General features: G+C 44.1%; 1 protein-coding gene across 1 annotated transcript in view; it reads left to right on the top strand.

Moving 5' to 3' along the window:
• The window catches only part of CUNH1orf21 (chromosome unknown C1orf21 homolog), an 86657-nt gene that overhangs the window by 26031 nt on the left and 43139 nt on the right, over positions 1–17487 (top strand). Inside the window, exon 2 of the mRNA XM_042820036.1 lies at positions 9328–9533. Coding sequence (XP_042675970.1) covers positions 9440–9533 — 94 coding nt within the window. The 5' untranslated portion in view covers positions 9328–9439. The remainder of the gene's footprint in view (positions 1–9327; positions 9534–17487) is intronic.

Below are 17487 nucleotides of genomic sequence, written 5' to 3'. Positions count from 1 at the left end.
GGGAAGGCCTTTGTACAGGACAGGTACGTCTCTCCAGGTCATTCTTCATTAAGCCTCCATGGATCAAGTACCATATCTGTCCTTGCTCTTTTCTGTTCTAGATTTAGTCTTTTGAGTTTCAAAGGTCTGAATTTCATTTCGATGAAGTAGAGTTTATTTATGAGCACTGACATGCACTGCATGATTCACTGTGACAAAACAGTGGCTCTCAGTGTAATTTCCTGATTAGAAAACAGGATTGAAGATGAACAAAGTGAAGAGAGGAGAATCCTGTGACTCGCCTCTGGGATTGATGCTTTTCTGCTGTCTCTGTGCTACTGACAGTTGCAGTGAGATGTAGGCACTGTTCCATGGTCTGTTTAAAATAACAACTGGAAGCACTCACCCACAGTGAGTTCAGTTGCGCAGAATGTGCACATCACGTGGTGATGGAAAGCTGCAGTAACACTGACTGAAAGCTTTATGGTGTTTTGGTGCTTATCTCTTCTGAAATGGGTTTTCATGAGGCTGTGATCATCAGTTGTCTGGCGCTGTATAATTTACAGGTACCGCAAATGATGCCAGCATTTATGATTACCTTGCTTTGAGGGTAGGAGCTGCCAGAAATTAAAGGCTGTTCTAGGAGACAGGGCTGGGTTACATGGCTGTCCTACTGATGGCAGCCAGTTGGCTTCCTGTTCCAAGCTCCCTGCTCAGCTATGTCCAGGAAGGAGCACGGTGGGCTGCAGTCCTGCAGGCTGAATGTTGGCTTTTGGAGAAGTGCTACAATTAGCAGTAGTTCAGTTTCTCCCCATCTCACTCCCTCTTTTCTTAAAAAAAAAAAAAAAAAAGAAAAGAAAACTCCAATGCATTTTGAAGTTCGACTCAATATTGTTTCCCTAGCATAATGAAAGCATGCCTAAGATTGCCAGCCTGCCCTGAGAACTCAGAAAAGTTGTTTCTTTTTCTAATTTTAAAAATAAATCCTTCTCACCCTTGAAGCCAGTAGGGAGAGGGACAGGCTGTAAAGATATTGCAGGATTTATTCCCAGCAAAGCAGCTGCTATTATTTTCATGTGCAGAGCTGAGTGGGGGAGTCAGGGGCTTAGTGCTGTACAGCTGTTGGCTGGCTGTGTTGCAGGGTTGGCACAGCTGCTCGCGGGGCCATGGAGCCCATGGCTGCTCCTCCTGCACCAGGAGAACCTGGCAAGTGGGATGGGGAAGGTGTAGTGAGTTCCTGCAAGGAATCCTGGCTGGGGCGTAAGGAGGGAAATAACAACAAAAGAGAGAATGCTCTGCAGGGAGCAGGGCCTGCTAGCAGGTGACAGAGAGCCTGGCAGCAGTTCCTGAAGTGAGGCTGTCCCTGTAGTGTCGGTGTGAGGCAGGGGGTGAGGTCTGTGTGTCTGCAGATGTTACCCTCCCACCTGGAGGGTAAGAGCATCAGCAGTGCTCCAGGTGCCTTCCTGGCACTATTTGGGCATGGCTCACCACTGATGGCACTGTCCTGTGGCAGTGTGTGTTGTGCTGGCAGCACAGTTCTTACAAAAAGCCCCAGTTCCAACTGCACTTCCATCCCTATTGACTGTATACACGGTATTGGGAACCTGTTCAGTTATTTATTACACGTTTCTCCTCTGTTCCTGCCGTTCAGCAGAATGCATTTCTTTCCTTGCTCTGTATGACTTTTTCTCCTTGCTTCAGCTTCAGCTGCCTTTTCCCTCCTATTCCCATACACGTTTGGCAGAAAAATGACTACTAGAGCTCAACTGTGTGTCTGGGTGAGTGTGTGGGGGCGTGGGAGAGCACTTCATTTGCCGTTTGCTTTCAGGATTATTTCCTCTAATTTGTTCATGCTCTGTTATACACCTTTCACTGCTTGGGAATCACGCCAGCAGTTCAGCTGCCTGACTTTGGAAACTGCATGGTCCTTCAGCCAGGCTGCTGCCTCTGCTCCTTAGCTGCATTGTGCTCTTTCTGCCATAGGGAGGGAGTCAGGAGTATTTTCAGTATTGAGTAATTCTGATTAATTCATTCAAAAAAATTTGAAAAGAATAATAGTAATAATCATGGAGTTGGTGCTTTGTGCTTGCTGTGCAGTGACTGGTGCCCCTAATGCATTGCAAATGCGACTTCCCTGAAGATCCACGGGCCTGCGAGGTTGCAGCACTATTTGCAGAAGTGCTTTCAAAGCAGCTCTGGATAAACTGGTGGTAAATCCTGCCTGTGTGCATTTCAGAGCAGCAACTGGAGCACTTGGCTTTTAATAACTTCAGATCGAGTCAATTGCGGAGTGCTCTGAATTCAGCCACAATGAGGCATTGCCATCATTGGGGTTGAACACAGGAGTGCTGAGAGGTGTCTGAGATCATAGAATGGCCTGGGTTGAAAGGGACCCAATGCTCATCCAGTCCCAACCCCCTGCTATGTGCAGGGTCACCAACCAGCAGACCAGGCTGCCCAGAGCCACATCCAGCCTGGCCTTGAATGCCTGCAGGGATGGGGCATCCACGACCTCTTTGGGCAGCCTGTTCCAGTGCCTCACCACCCTCTGTGTGAAAAACTTCCTCCTAATATCTAACCTAAACCTCCCGTCTCAGTTTAAAACCATTCCCCCTTGTCCTGTCACTACCCACCCTTGTGAACAGCCATTCCCACTCCTGTTTATACACTCGCTTCAAGTACTGGAAGGCCACAATGAGGTCTCCTCAGAGCCTTCTCCAAGCTAAACAAGCCCAGTTCCCTCAATCTTTCCTCATAGGAGAGCTGCTCCAGCCCTCAGATCATGGAGATGCTGTGTAGGAGCTAGCTGCCTGCATGCAGAAATTTAACATGCTCCCTTTTGGGGAAAGATCAGAGCCAAGCACAGGGCAGTTGCTAGCAGTATGAATAAGGTGCAAGCCATTTAAAGACAATAGAAGGTAATTCCTCTGTTTCAGATCCCTCTGCTGAGTATGCTGCTTGTAATCCAGGAGCACCATCACTAGGAGGAAGGACCTGCAGAACTCTGTTCCTGCAGTGCTGTTCCAGCTGCAAGTGTGCTGTTGTGATCATTTGAGTTATAGCAGTGTTAATGCGAACTGAAAAGATTCAGTTGTTTTGGCTGGTCTGCTGCTCACTTATGTCATGGGCTGGAACACAGGTATGTGCTGTGCTTCTTCACCTGCCACTGGGTGAAGAGGAGGTGTCTCTGGGGGAATCCTGGCGAGGCGCAGCACCCCTGCAGCGTGTGCTGGGGGGTGCAATGAGGCACGCACTGCACACGGAGGGGGAGATGGATTAATTGCTGCTGTATTTGTGACCCTAGACTCGTTATTGCAGCTGAACCAGTGGGTTCCTCCATTTGATTTTGTACATTTGCAAGGATTTCCCAGGGAAACTCCTGGTAATCAGCTGATTTGAGGGGATATTTTCCTTTAAGGCTGTTTTGATATGAACAGATCAATGGATGCAGTTACAGATAATTGCATTAGAAATCCTGATGCTTGAAATTTACACACCAATTCATGGGAACTTTTTTTTTTTAAATTATTTTCTCTAAAACAAATGTATATATGTATCAAAATTGCCATTATTGGTTAATCACAAGATTCTTCTGATGCTATGCTTGAGGGTGCTGCAACATTAACAGATATTTGCCGTTCAGTGCTGGCCATGCAGTACCAATCACTGCTCCCATACTTCAGGGCTTTGTGCTTTATCTTGCTCAGTAAGCCAAGTCTTGGTTTTAAGCTGGGAAGAGAGAAATAGCATTAAATTGGAGGGCTGAGCTTAGCAAATGGTGTTTTTCATATTTCAGCAGTGCTTGGCTGCCTTATCCATTAGAGCAACTGGTGGATGTGCTTAGATATCAGGAAGCTCATGTATTGAGAAGAACTGAACCTGGGCTTTGTGTAGTCCTGCCTGTATCTCCCATCACTCCAGAAGGCTTAGCTTGAATATGATCACCAGCGGTGCCTTTCTGAAACCTCTTTGGAAATAAATCACAAAGCAATTTCCTTCTATGAAATGTGTGTCTTGGAAAGTGACCTCAGGCCATCAGAAGTCAATAGAAGGGGTCTTGGTGCCTTGAGTCGGGGCCCTTGAGCTGTTTTCTGTTGGGTGTTCAATCATCTAGCTCTGACTGTAACCTGAAAGAAAAGGACTGTGTGATGGGCTGAGATACTGCAGTAACAGCCATCACTGAAATGGGGTCTGAAATGAGTTTGATAGCAAGCCACTCTATATGAACATTTATTATTTGGTGAAAATATATCCATTGCCATTCTATAATGCCCTCGTGACACCTATAGCAATTGCTCACAGAGAAGTGGGAAATGCTGAAGGATTTGCAACTTATTTTCATGTAATCTCACTTTTAATTGAAAAGGCTTGTTTTTTTCAAAGAAAAATATAGCATAAATGTCTGATTCTTTGGAAATTCTGAGAAAGTGACACCACCTACAGTAGTAAAGAGAAGCTGCAGCAGTGTGCTGATGTGAAGGAGAAAACAGCTGTGAAGATGAAACACATTGTATGGAAGCCCTGCTGTCTCCTCAGAAGGACCCTCTTCTCCTGGGTGTTCATCCTGTGTGTTGGAGGAAAAGAAAAACCTGCACTATTGCCAGCCTATAGTTTTGTAAAGTCTTGTCTGTCTTTGGTATTTGGTGTATTTGGTGCATATCTCTTAGATAGAGGGGGGAAAAAAATGTTTTGAGCTGCATTCTGTAATAGCTGTGATAATCTTCCTGTTGCTGTTCTTAAGGCGCTTGAGGTTTTTAAAAGAAACAAAATGTAATGAACACAGTGTGGAAGTGCTGTGATGTGCATCCCTTGCTGCTGATGGCCGGCTTCTCATGCTGCCATGACTTTAACTCCACACCATGTGAATTAATTAGGAGAGGGCTGCGATGCGATTCCCCCTTTGCTTTCTCATTTGTATTTTGCTGTGCATGAAATCTCATCCCTGGGACTCATAGTACTGTTTGTCCTTAGGAGACTGAGCAGGGAAGTATCACGTTGCTTCAGGAGCTGTTCTGTTTGGAAATCACTTGTTGCTTTGGGATCGGGCATTGGATGAGGAGAAGTGCTGACTGCAAACAAACAAATAAACAAAAAGGCTAACTCTGCAGATAAAAGTGGTGAGATAAGCCTCAGTTGGACAAAGCCTGTCCTGCAGTAACCTGCTGATGCTAACTATTAGCATTAATTCAAACCGGGCCCTCCCTGCTAGGAGGAATCAGGTAGATGAGCTGGAGCTGCTTTGGTTTCTCTCTCCAGTCTCTCTAGCTGTCAAACCGCAGCATTTGTGTGCCCTTTGAAATGTGGATGGTGAAGCTGTTCTTTCTGCTGAGCGCAGCCTCATGAGAGAGGATACGTGCAAAGTGTAATTTCAGATGGCAATTCCACCTCCGTCCGGCTGGGTAACTGGGTCTGGGGAGCTTGTGGATGGTATTTTTAGTGCAGCTCAAGTAGAACACTACAAAAACGTGTGCTCTCTGTCTGCATCTCCTCATGTGTTACTGATTTTGCAGCACGCTTTCATCCTTTCCCCCCTTTCAGCACGATGAGTGCTGCATCCACACTGCTGCCAGAACAGCAGCTTCCAGTGGGATAATGAACTGCAGGAATAAATATGGGAATTCTGCATCAGCAGAGGGAGAGGAGCACATTCTGCCTGTGTGCTCCATGGAACAGCACATCACTGTTGACCTTTCCCCTCCTGCCACTGCAGGACTTTGCTCTGAGCATCCCCAACCCTCGTCCTTCTCTAAGCTTTCCCTGCTCCTTTAGCTTCATTCTCACCACTACTTTGTTACCCATTGGCAGTGCTGCTTTGAATAATGTGAAGAAAGAGGAAGAGAGCTTCTATGTTGTTGCTTTTTTTTTCTCCTCCCTTAGGCCTCCGGTGCACTTCAAAGGCAGAAGTTCTCACTTTTTGGCTCAAAAATGCAAAATAATAAAGGCATCTTTTGTCACACAGGTGGGCAATGGTTGCTGGGAGGGGTGTCACAGCAGGGACTGCCCTCTGCTCGCCTCAACGACCCTCATGGAATGCAAATTCAGAAGACAGCTCTGCTTTCTTTTATTAGAACAAAACGACATGAAAGCCAAACGGACCTATTGCTTAGAGGAAATCAGTAATTACCAGGAGTAAGTCAGGTCCCTGGGTTCTGCCTGGACAAGGCTGCGTTGTAGGTGAAGTCACTGTGGTTGTTCCATGTAGCTTTGGGTTTTTTCACAGCTGGTTTTGTGAAATTTTAGCCCAGCGTGGTCAGAGCATAAGGAAACTTAGGGATGTATCTGCAATCTGTACAAGGTGAAAGGTTATCTCAGTGCACTAAAGATGAAAGGAAAGAAAGCTGTGGAATAGAATAATTAACATTCATTTATTGTAGAACACTGGAAATTCTCTGCCTGATATCTGCTGCTTGGTTTCCAGCTATGGAGGCAACGTGTGTTTTCTTGAGGATGCAGCCTTTATGTGACTGCAGGAAATAAGGGCTGAGTGGATGAAGAGTGGATTCATCAAGTGTTAAAAGAACTGGAAAAAGAAAAAGCACAGCAAGTAATTCAAAAGAAAAAATGGAAAAATTAAAAGAGAAAAAAAAAAAGGAATTGTTCAAGGTTTCCGATGCCAATATCTACTCCAATAATTGAGCTCCCTTTCTGAATACACTCAGAAGAGTCTTGGGGTACCAAATACGGCATCTGAGGCTGAGTACAGCCATCTTCTATTGACTTGCACCAAAGATGTTAATAGCAAAGCTGCACATTTTATTTGGAAGTAGCGTAGACACTTTTGATCTGCCTCAGAGGTTTTTCTCACCAGCATTTTGCAGATCGGAGCTTGTAAATTGCTTCTCAAATCCTGATAATTAATGGTGGTGGGTGGTGAACATGAGCTGGAGGTTTTCTTGTGCTTTTTATTTTTGGCTTCTGAAACCGACATGTCCCCAAAACACTTGTGAAGACAAAAGAGAAAATCATATTTGAGAAGAAGGGAAGGAGGAGGCTGCATTATTCCATGCCATTGGAAGTGCTGTATTTCCAAAGGGATGCTGCTATGCTGGGGCCTTCTTAGCCTCGTTGGTTGGCATCAGGAAGGATTGCCTATCCAGAAACAAGCTATGTGTAGTTTTTTTCGAGATACTGTTGTGATTCCCATTCATTAATGCAAAAAATAAAAGCTTCCAGTTGTTGCATTTGGGTTGGCTCCTTGCTTCCCAAGGTGCTGTGTTTCAGGAAGGTGTGTACTGCTGAGATCCTGCAGGCGATGCAGCTGGAGATGGGTTTTCTTCCTTCCCCAAAGAGCTTTACCCTGATGTATTCAGTATCACTTCTTTCCCTTTTGCTTCAGCAGCAACCTGTTGTTGTTTGATGGCACCGTCGCTCTCCTGGGCACTAACCAGTGATTAAGGCAAAACCTTTTCTGCTCTGCTTTTTCATTATTTTCCCTTATCTGCCCTTTAGCAGAGGCAAAGCCTGGGAGCTGAGTAATCCCCAATGCGTCTGGATGTCTGCACAGCCTTCTTTGTGCTCTGTATTTCTCTGTGTGCTGGCTGCCTGTGAGGTTTCACCAAAAAATGCCCTCCCCAAAACAGCCCACTCCTGCATTACGAAGTGTGTTAGAGTTGCGTGGCCAAGCAGCTGCTTCCCTGCTGTGAATGTTAGTGACTGGTGTGGGGTGCTTCTGGGTCCAGAACAAGCTGATATGTGCTCCATGCTGAGAGATGAAGGCAAAACTTAGGTGAATATAGGGCTGGGGTGGCTGAGCATGCTCTGGTGGTCTCTGGTAGGGATGCTGGGTTTATAGCAGATGGATTCCTCCAGCCCCGTGTACTGTGTTAACATGGGTTGTCTGTCTTGGTGTTTTGGGGTTCTTGGGGCTAACAGGTTGCTGGTCAACCTGTGCTCTGTCCCTGTAGCTGGCCGTATGCTTTTCCCTTGAGTGAAGTAACTGGTGGTGTTTTAAATCAGAAAGCAGAGTTCCTATTTTCAGCCTCTGCTCACCGAGTTTGCTGTTTTCATCTGAAATCTGCAATGAGGGCATTGGCAGAAAACTTGGTTGTTTCAGCTTATCCACTAGAAGCCATTTCCTTCTGGCAAATTTGCATCCTGTAAGAAAATGAGAATTCCACATCTCTTTTACAGACCAAGCAGTGGTTACCTGTCCCAGTCTGCTGTTTCTCCTTCCTTTCCTACAACTCCACATACATCTCCCTACCCCCAGGGCAGGCACAGAGGGCTGTACTGCAGATCTTTGTGGGTCCTTGTGCCCATCTCGGTGCTGAGGTTAAGACTTCTTCCTGCAGATTTGAGCATGCATGGAGGCAGCTGCTCAGCAGCACTCCTGCTGCATTGCAAGAATGTGGGAGCAACTAGGAGAGACTGAACATAATGAGTGTATCATAGTAATTAGGATGTGTGGTGGTAAAATTTGACGTCTGCTCCGTATGTTATATTTCTGCTCGGTGCTGTTAGATGCTGTGCTGTTGGGGTGAACCATGGAAGAAGAGAGGGATGGGAAATGAGAAATTTGTGCTGAACTGTGTGTGGCTAGGAGGAGATGAGAAAGGAGGAGGAATGCGGGGGATTGTACTGACCATAAAGGAAGAAATCCATCCGTGGAGATGCAGTCAAACTTTGGAGGGGTCTTTGTTCAAGAGGAGCCGTTGAGTCATTGCACATTTGATGTTTTGGACATAAGATACTGCAGCTGTAACCTAGCTTTTCCTTCCCCTTTTGTTTTGTGTGACATCTGGATTCTTTGGGGAGTGTTATTCTGTCTTCAAATGGGGATCATTGCCACTTTGGGCAGCGGAGGTTTTACAGATTCTGTGGAGTAATGAACATGTAAGAAAAAGATTATACAGCTGGCTCTCTTCTCTCATGACTATTAGCATAAGATCTTTAATTGATTTAGGGGGTTATTTTCTCGGAACACTTGCAATTAGCAGCTCTTAATCACCAAAACACTTTTTAAGAAATCTGGCTTGATGGGTAGGTTGTTAAAAGGAATGGGAGAAGCATATATTGCTGGTTTCTCATCTTTTTTTCCAAAATAAAAGCAGCACTCCATGTTAATAGCTGGGTGAGTGGGAAACGTATCTGTGTGCCTTGCTTGCTTCAAGCCACAGATTAAAGCTTAGAGCCAGAAGGGACCTTGTGGTCAGCCGCTGCACTCCTGTCGCAAGGTGGGATCGACTGCCTTTATTGCACTGATAGGCATTTACTGAACAGACACAGCAGTTTAACGTGATGGAGACGGTCTGTGCTCTTGTACTCTTGAAACCCCATCATTTTGCTTTCTTAAAGCACTTTACAGGTTGCCTTTTGTTAAATATTTTTCTCTCTTATGCTGTCTTTTAGGTAAAAGGCTCTCAACAACTGTGCAAGAAGGTGGATTACTTTTAAAACAATGAGCGTGTGTCCCTAGTCATGATTTGTGGTTCAGTCCAGCTGGAGCTGTCTGAATGAAGCTATGGGCTGTGCGTCAGCCAAGCATGTTTCTACTGTTCAAAACGAAGAGGAAACTCAGAAGGGGAAAAACTATCAGAACGGCGATGTGTTTGGTGGTAAGTGGTGTGGGACTGCAGCTTTCTCCAATGTCACAAATGGTCTGGAAGGTATTTTTGGGAGTTTTAACCTTTCACAAAATGTAAAGGATGTTGTTAGAATAAATCACGATGATAATGCAGTTGTCCTCTCCAAGAGGTAGTGCCAGGATAGCTGAGATAGAAGTTGGGTGAAATCCTTAGTGGCAGACTGACCTTCTGACTGGTGTTCAGTACTGCACTGCCTTTAATTCCTTGCATCCTAGGATAGTTCAAAGTCTGCCCTTCTTTTCATACTCATTTTCGTGGTATCTGTGCATAGTTTTGCCATTAGATGCCAGAAAACTCATTTATTAAAAATAATTGAAGAAAAAACAAACATTTAGAAAGAAAGACAATTCCTTAGTACTCTTGTCCTGTAAAGCAATAGTGCACTTACCCTGAAATCCTGAAGCATTAAGGGTTTGAGGGTACAGTGAGACTAGAAATATCCTTTGGGAAGGAGTCAGTGGTGCTGGGAATGGCAGGAGGGGCAGGGAGAGGTCTGTAATCGGGGCCTTATCACAGACACTTCTGCGCTGGGAAGGGCAAAGTGCTATAGAGGTGACATGCATAGTCAGCTGCAGGGTGTTTTCTTCAGGTTAGTGTAAGCTTAGTGGGTTTTTTTAGATAACTGTCTCAATAGCAATTTAGTTCTTCAAATGTTATGAACTATCTGGAAGTTTATTCAGAATGAGAGTTCTCAGCCTGCCCAGATACTTGTCTGAAAAGTCCTTGTTGTGAATACAGTAGCTGGCTACTGCTTTAAAAATAGGTGTATTGCTACTGAGTATGCCAAACTTCTCTGATGGTTTTTTTAGCAATTGTTTGTGTAGAAGTGGAAATGACACATCCAGCAACAAAAAATATGTCTTTGTAATTTTGGAAGCAGTGATAATTTACTTTTTCAACGTTTCTGGGGGCTGGCTTGCTACCAGCAGTGGATCTCAGAGTGAGTGCAGCTGGGGTTATCATCTGAAGAGACACAAGTTGTTCAGGAAACTTCAAGCTGAAGCTTCAGGTTATTTTCCCACATTTCCCTCCTTGATTCTAGCCTGAGAGATGCCAGTTTGGGGATTGTGGGTTCAGTCTGCTGTTATTTAAAACAGGCTGTAGATGCTGGCATGAACAAAATCCTCTGTTAGATTCTGAAAGGAATCTGAGTTGATATTTTACCTGATACTTAGCAAGGGAGTAGTTTGGGTAATTTGTGTGTCTCAGCTTTATTATTTTTTTTAAATGCATGCTGCAAGCCTAAGATCTTGACCGTAATGACGGGAAACCTAAAGTAACATCTGGAGGCAGAAGATGAAGAAGACTGAAGGGATTCTAAAGGATTACCACTTTACAGAGCTGGGCTTGTTTCAGCATCATCCTTGAGCTGTTCTGGGATCCATTTGAGGATTTTTAATCTTTCCCTGTTCTACAGAAACCTATCGGTACCAGAAATACAATCTGCACTTACCTATTTTCTTAGTTGAGGTATGCAATTTGTGATAGTTAATAATCCAGTTCAATGATTGATCCTTTTTTAGCAAGGAGTTTATGCACCCATGGTATCTGTGACTTAAATTACTTGTTCAGTGGCAACCAGAATAGGCACAGAAGCTGTGTTCCTGCTTTGTTTCTGGGGGACAGCCTCCAAATCAGGAACTGGGTGCATGAGAAAGGTGAGCTGGAAGTGCCTGACTTTCCTGCTGCCCGTTTTGGACCTGTAAAGGATGTATGACATGCTGTGATGCTTAGAAGCAGGAAGCCATGTACTTCATGTGCATGGTACCCTGCACAGTTCCTCCTAAAAAGGATGTTTAATATAAAGAATGATGCAAGAAAGTCACACTTTAAGATCATGTTTATCATCCTTCTTAACGATCTTCTGGACTTGCCAATTCCTAGAGCTCTTTCACAGGAGACAACACTATTTCTAACCACCTTCTTCTGTGCTGAAAATGGTAGTAGCTAATCACAGTGTTTGGTGGGGGAGGCCTGAATGCTCAGAGTATTCTGCCTACTTCATTTTTGGTTAAATTTTTGTGTTTTAGTCCTGAATTACTTCCTTGCAACATATCTGCAATTATTCTTCAAGCCATCAAGGAGGGTGTTGCTCAGTGCCATGTCAGAGGGCTCTCATAATCAACTCCCTGCAAGGAGAGAGTGTAGTTTGCTAGAATTGAGCAGATAATCACAGCTAGGCTGACACATCTTAGCACAATAAGTTCCCAGAGATACAGAAGGATCCAGAGAGTCTACCAAGGTTAGAGTGCCCTGCAACACTTCCATCATGCATTTCCCCATGCGGTGCCAGGTGCCAAGAACTGCTGAACGTTTCCTTTCTTGTTGCTGGGAAAGGACAGAAGTGTCTTATCCAGTCAGTGGTCCAGAGCAGAGCATCTCTGCAGCCTGGGCAGATTGAAGCTTAGCTGCAGAATGACCAAGGAGAGCAGAAGTTGGATGGTTTGCATGGAGAAAGAAGGTAATAGAGAGGGAATTAAGAAGATGCATTTGGTAAGAAGAGTAGTTTTGTGGTAGGAGGCAGCAAAGTAAAAGAAGCAAGTAGGCTTGATAGAGCTGTGGTGTTTATAAGGTCCTAAAAAATTAGTGTGTGTTATTTGCAGTTTTCACATCTGAGGACTAATCTGTCCTAGAGCACCTGAGCAGAAGTCCCAAGTGTGAGACTTGTACTCGTGGTGGTGAGGGTTGTGTCAGATGGAGGCAATGTAACTCCAGCTGGAGCTGGAGCACTTGGATCAGCAGTGACAGGATTTAAAGCAAATACCTTGATGCAGATGTTGCCTGCCCTGATCTGAAAGACATGGCTTTGAGGTATTTTGCCCCTCACTGCTTGACTAACATCTGAATGAAACTCATCTTTCTTCTTTGAGCGTCATCTGCAGAAGGAATCAGTAGTAAGGACTGTAATTTCCATCCTGCTTTTGCACTAAATAGGTCATTTTGAATGAGGAGATGAAAATACTTTATTTGGTTCTAGGCAGTTTTGCTCTTACCTTTGTCTTAGGCTGCTGGGTTGTTTTGTTTTGGTTTTTTTTCCACTTAAGGATTTTTGTAATGCACTGTTGACAGCGTGAACTACAAAGCTGAAAAGCCTTTACCTTTCATACTAGTGTCCTTTCCCACAAATAAATGCACTGACAAGGCAGATGTTCCTGTGACCTTTGTGAACTCTTTTTTCCTCTGGTGCTCAGGAGGAGCTTTCCCACTTTGCTCCACCACTGTAACTGTAGCTCCCAAGTTTGCTAGTGGACCTGCTGAGGAGTGAGCAAGATGCTCATCACTGCCACTGCTATTGCAGTGGTTTTCCATTAGGGCAATAAGAACTGTTGGTGCCAAGCTGCAGTGATGCAGAGCACATGGCTGCTCTGTGCCATCTTTGCTGTCAAGTTTGAATAATGGTGAAAGTTTCAGAAGGCAGAGAAGGAAGAGTTTAGTCATAGCCTGAGGTTATTGGATTCCAGCTTGTAACTGATGGAAGAGAGATGTAGCTAGAATGAGGGTGGCTGCTGGGGGAAGGAGAGGAGACCTGTCTGGTTGTAGTTACAGATGCATTCTTGCTGTTAAGGAGGATTGCTGTGTGTGTAGTGGAAACAAGAAAGGTCCTTCATTGTTTGAAGTGAAGAAGATGTTGAGGTGGTTTCAGAACTGTGTAAGTGGTGATGTCTCCAAGCTTCTCTTTTTGGGTAAACTCGAACTCGTGCAGGACTTAATGGGAAAGGAGGGGTGGAAAGGACATAAGTAACTCCTGTGCAGCTCTTTGCCCTCTGTGCCTTGGATAACAGTTCTCTCTTTGCACTGTAGATGTTGCCAGAAGAGCATCATTATCTCATTGTTAGTTTTGGCTTCCTTTGCTCTGAACACATTCCCAATCCTTCAGTACTTTTCTCTCTTCCTTTTGGGGCAGAAGCAGACAGAGAAGCCACGTAGGACTTACTAGAGCCATTGAGAGCAGCTTTCCTCTCTCTCTTTGTTGCTGCTCAGTTGATGTGAGCCTGTATTTGTTCTGTAGACTTCCCTCCAAGCCCCCAACAGATATTCTGTCTAGAAAACCACTTAACATTTCCAAAGCTTTCTTGATTTCTTCTGTAGAACATAATTTGCAGGTATTGAGTGTCTGGATATTTTTTCCCTCACTAGTCAGTTGTACTTGGATGTAGATGACACCAAGGTGTTCAGTGCTGCAGTGCAGTTTGCTGTTCATGCTCTTCATCAGAGCCTCTGAATGCTTGCTCTTGTTTTCACGGCTGGTGGTTGGTTGTAGCCACGTCTGCTGACTATTGGCGAGATCATCACTTCTCTGAGGATTGTTTTTGGACTTTCAAATGTCACTGCAGATTATGATCATGCTCCAATGTCTTATTGCCTCCCTGGCTTTTAATGCTCTTTTTCCAGTTGAGCAGATGAGCAGGAGCACTGAGCCAGGTGTTCATCGTAAGTTTGAATCTAAAACTAAGAAACCCACCAGGGTACCTGTGAATTCTCTAAGAGCAAGTTCTGCTTAACTGCAAACAAAACATTAAACTTTTTGTCTTATCCCGAACTGAAGAAGGCACCCTGCAATTTGCTGTAATGTGTATTTAAATAATTGAGTTAGCAGGCCTATCAAAGGAGATGTTCTAGAGAAGATTGAATATAATATGATTATTATGCCTTGTTGGTCTCTAATGACTTTAAAATCCCTCTAATAAGGATAGCAATAATAAATCTTCATTTATTCATCATTTCAACTTCAAAGCTGATTTCCAGGGTGATACATAAGATCTGTAATAACGTAAATACCAATGAAGAACCAAATGCCATGATAGAGCCTTGAGCATTGTTGATTGCAGGATATGTTTTAATAATGTAACATCTCTGCTAGATTAATTGTATTTACTCCTTTTTAAAAAATCATGGTATGTTCATTTGGGGATGAGGTTATTGGTGTAATTTTTGTGTAAGAAAATCACTGGTAATATGATTTGTTTTGGAAAAAAAAAAGCTATTTAGAATGTGCTCAGTAATCTGAGAGTCTAATCCAGATGTTTATGTGGAGCTCTCGAGTGCTTTGCAAATGTAGGAGTAGTAAGAATCTCTTGGCAGGTTGGTAATATCAGTGCTGCAATTGCCAGATAGGATTTCTGTTATTAACAGCGGCTCCATTTGCTAAACCAATCTAAGCGAAGTTGAATGCAAAACACAGCAGCGTTTAAACAAATTTGTCTCATAACAATGAGGACATTGCAAGAAAAGGAGATCTTTAGCCTTGAGGTATGATAATGAGATTGAAAAACAATAAGCATAATATTCAATTGCTTTGTGACCTCTTGTGTAGTTGCCTTCACAATTTTCCTGATTTGTACTGCTATCCCACCCTTGTTTTAGAGATGGATGGCATGGAGATTTGTACTGAACCACAGGAACTGATGCCAGATTGCTCGCAGACCGGCATGTTGTGTGTCTGCTCTGCTCTTCCTCACTTCTTTTTTCTTCAACAGTTTTCTTCTGTGTGGATGCTCATTCCCTTGAAAATGCCATCATGTGGAACTGAAGCAGGAAGGTCACAGTTTTAACTATGGCAGGTGTTGACCTGTCTTGTCTGGTGGCAGTGGATGCGCAGTGTCAGGAGAGCAGCAAGCAGCCTGGCAGGAAGGACTCCCTTCTCTCAGCAAATGGAAGAGTTCAGCTTAACCCCAAGACAGACGTGCTGCTCGGTAGCTGCCCTAGCTCAACTGAACCCAAGGATTTTGGGTTTTGAAACTCATCACAGATTTGTCTTTTCACCCATGTATTTATGGCTTTGTCTGACTGCTGCTAACTGCTGCTTTGTCTGTCTCCATCTTCTTGCCTGCCCTGTCTCATCCACGTCAGTATCTCTCTTGTTTTGAAGGCTTTTTCCTTGATTGACAAGCCAAAAAGCATCATCCTACTCAAAACTTCAGGCTCAGAGTGTTGCTCAGGGTACTTCAAAACATCTGCGAGCCCAGCAGACTGCTCAGATGTCCTTAATTAATGAGAGGTCAGCTTCCCAAGCCTGCCTTCCTCCATCTAGCTCTTGTGCACACAGTTCTGCACTCAGTCTTCTGCACATTTGAAGCTCTGAAGTTGGGAAGCTTTTAGAATAATATTTGAAGTTAGAAGAATGTATCAGAAGTGTCTTCATCAGTGTTGGCTCTTTCCTCAGCTGTCAGAAGAAAGTGCTGAGGTTGAGAATGAGAATTTCTTTTTTGTGGCCAAGCTGTCTTTCCTTGTGGTCATCCTCACTGAACTGAAACTGTCTAGAAAGAAGCAGCTGAAGGAACAAAACTTCTTTCATTTGAGCCATGTATGCGTGCTGTGAGCAGGAGGTCTTGCTGCACTAGCCTTCTTGCAAAGCTGGAGCTTTCTCTGCCTGACAGCTTTTATTTTATCGACCTTCTTCATCAGCTGATTAACGCTCAGCTATTAATTGCTCCAGTTTGTTTGTCTGTCCCGACACGCTTCTGCGATGTCAGGCCTTCCTTGTTTTAGCAACACCCAGTGATTGCACAGCAGGGAGCCAGCATCATGCTGTGCCCTAATACCATGGCAGATATTTTGAGACAAAAACTTTTACAGACATTTTCAAACAGGAATCAATATATCCAGTCCCACCATTGGCACCTGCTGCACGTGGTACATAATTTGGAGCTGCCTGGAGTTGGGCACACACTCTGGACTCATGGGGCAGAGGTGCAGGACTTCAAATATCATCCTGACTTTCAAAGGAGAAGCTTTTCATTGCTTACATTCAGCTGAGCTCCAGCAGCAGTTGTTTCCATGTAGCTCCTGATTTGAGCAGCTCGTGTTGTAAAGCAGGGTTTGCTTGAAAGCTTGAAAAACTGAGGTGGGCAGATGAGTGTGTTGTTGTATGGAGCTGAACTACATTCGGATACATGAGCATCTTCCATAATTATACTGGATGCTGGTTTTCTTCACTTTTTAATTACTTTTTAAGGAATTGTGGTGGGAGAAGAGATCCCAAGTACATGATAAGATACAGTGTCTTTTTAAATGGAATTATGCTTATTGTTTAAACAGCATCTTCATTCCATGCTGTTCTAACCTGGTTCGTTGACGGTCTGCTTTCTTATCTACGTAAACATGGGCCAGTATTAAACATAACTGTTTCAGGAAGTGAGAGAGAAAAATAAAACAAAACAATCTTTCAATGGGAAACGTAATAACATCATCCTGGTTATCTGGTTTCGTGGTGTATTTGTGTAAGTAGGACAACACCCTTAGCAAGTCAATAATTCACTATTTTATTCCCACAAGGAAGCGACAACATAGTTTTTCTTTATAAAAAAAAATCAAAATAAAATCATACTGTGCTATCAGACTTTTTATAGAGGTGCATTAGTGGTAAGTGTGCGTGTCTGAAGAAAGCATTTTCCCTGTGAATTCAGACTTGGTGTTTTCATCTTTTGTGCATGAAGGAGGCTCGTCTTCATAGCTCTTTTGTAATCATAAGCACTGCTGTTGCAATGTGAGGAAGAAGCTCTGGGCTTTGGGTGTGCTTCATGGTTAGAAGCAAAACAAGCTTTTCATCCCACTCCAGCAAGTACACACAGAGAGAAGTGATGAGAACTGTCTGGGAAGTGACAGCAGAGTGGCTGTGGGAAGATTACTGGGTTGTGCTGTGTTAGAATGTTGCAGATCATTTTGTTGAAGTCTCCAGCAGTGGTTGAAGGCATTCCTCCTGTGCAATCCAAGGTTAGATGGTGGAACAGTTCCCTTTTGGGATGAGTTCAGGAGTCTCTCCCGCTTGCGGGGCTGCACACACGGTGGGTAACAGCTTCTGCTTGGGTGGAACCCTGGAGTCGATCAGGTCTGGCAATTGCCTGTCTGGATGAAGCCATGCCACACCTCGTATCTATCTTTGTATTGCACAAAGCAGGTGCGCCTCTTTCATACCACGGCAGCT

This window comes from Centrocercus urophasianus, unplaced genomic scaffold, assembly GCF_019232065.1.
Source record: "Centrocercus urophasianus isolate 14NV4802_14NV808 unplaced genomic scaffold, USGS_Curo_1.0 seq_18, whole genome shotgun sequence".
Lineage (NCBI taxonomy): Eukaryota > Metazoa > Chordata > Aves > Galliformes > Phasianidae > Centrocercus > Centrocercus urophasianus.
Note: the sequence above shows the minus strand (reverse complement) of the source record. Positions and strands in the feature narration are given on the sequence as shown.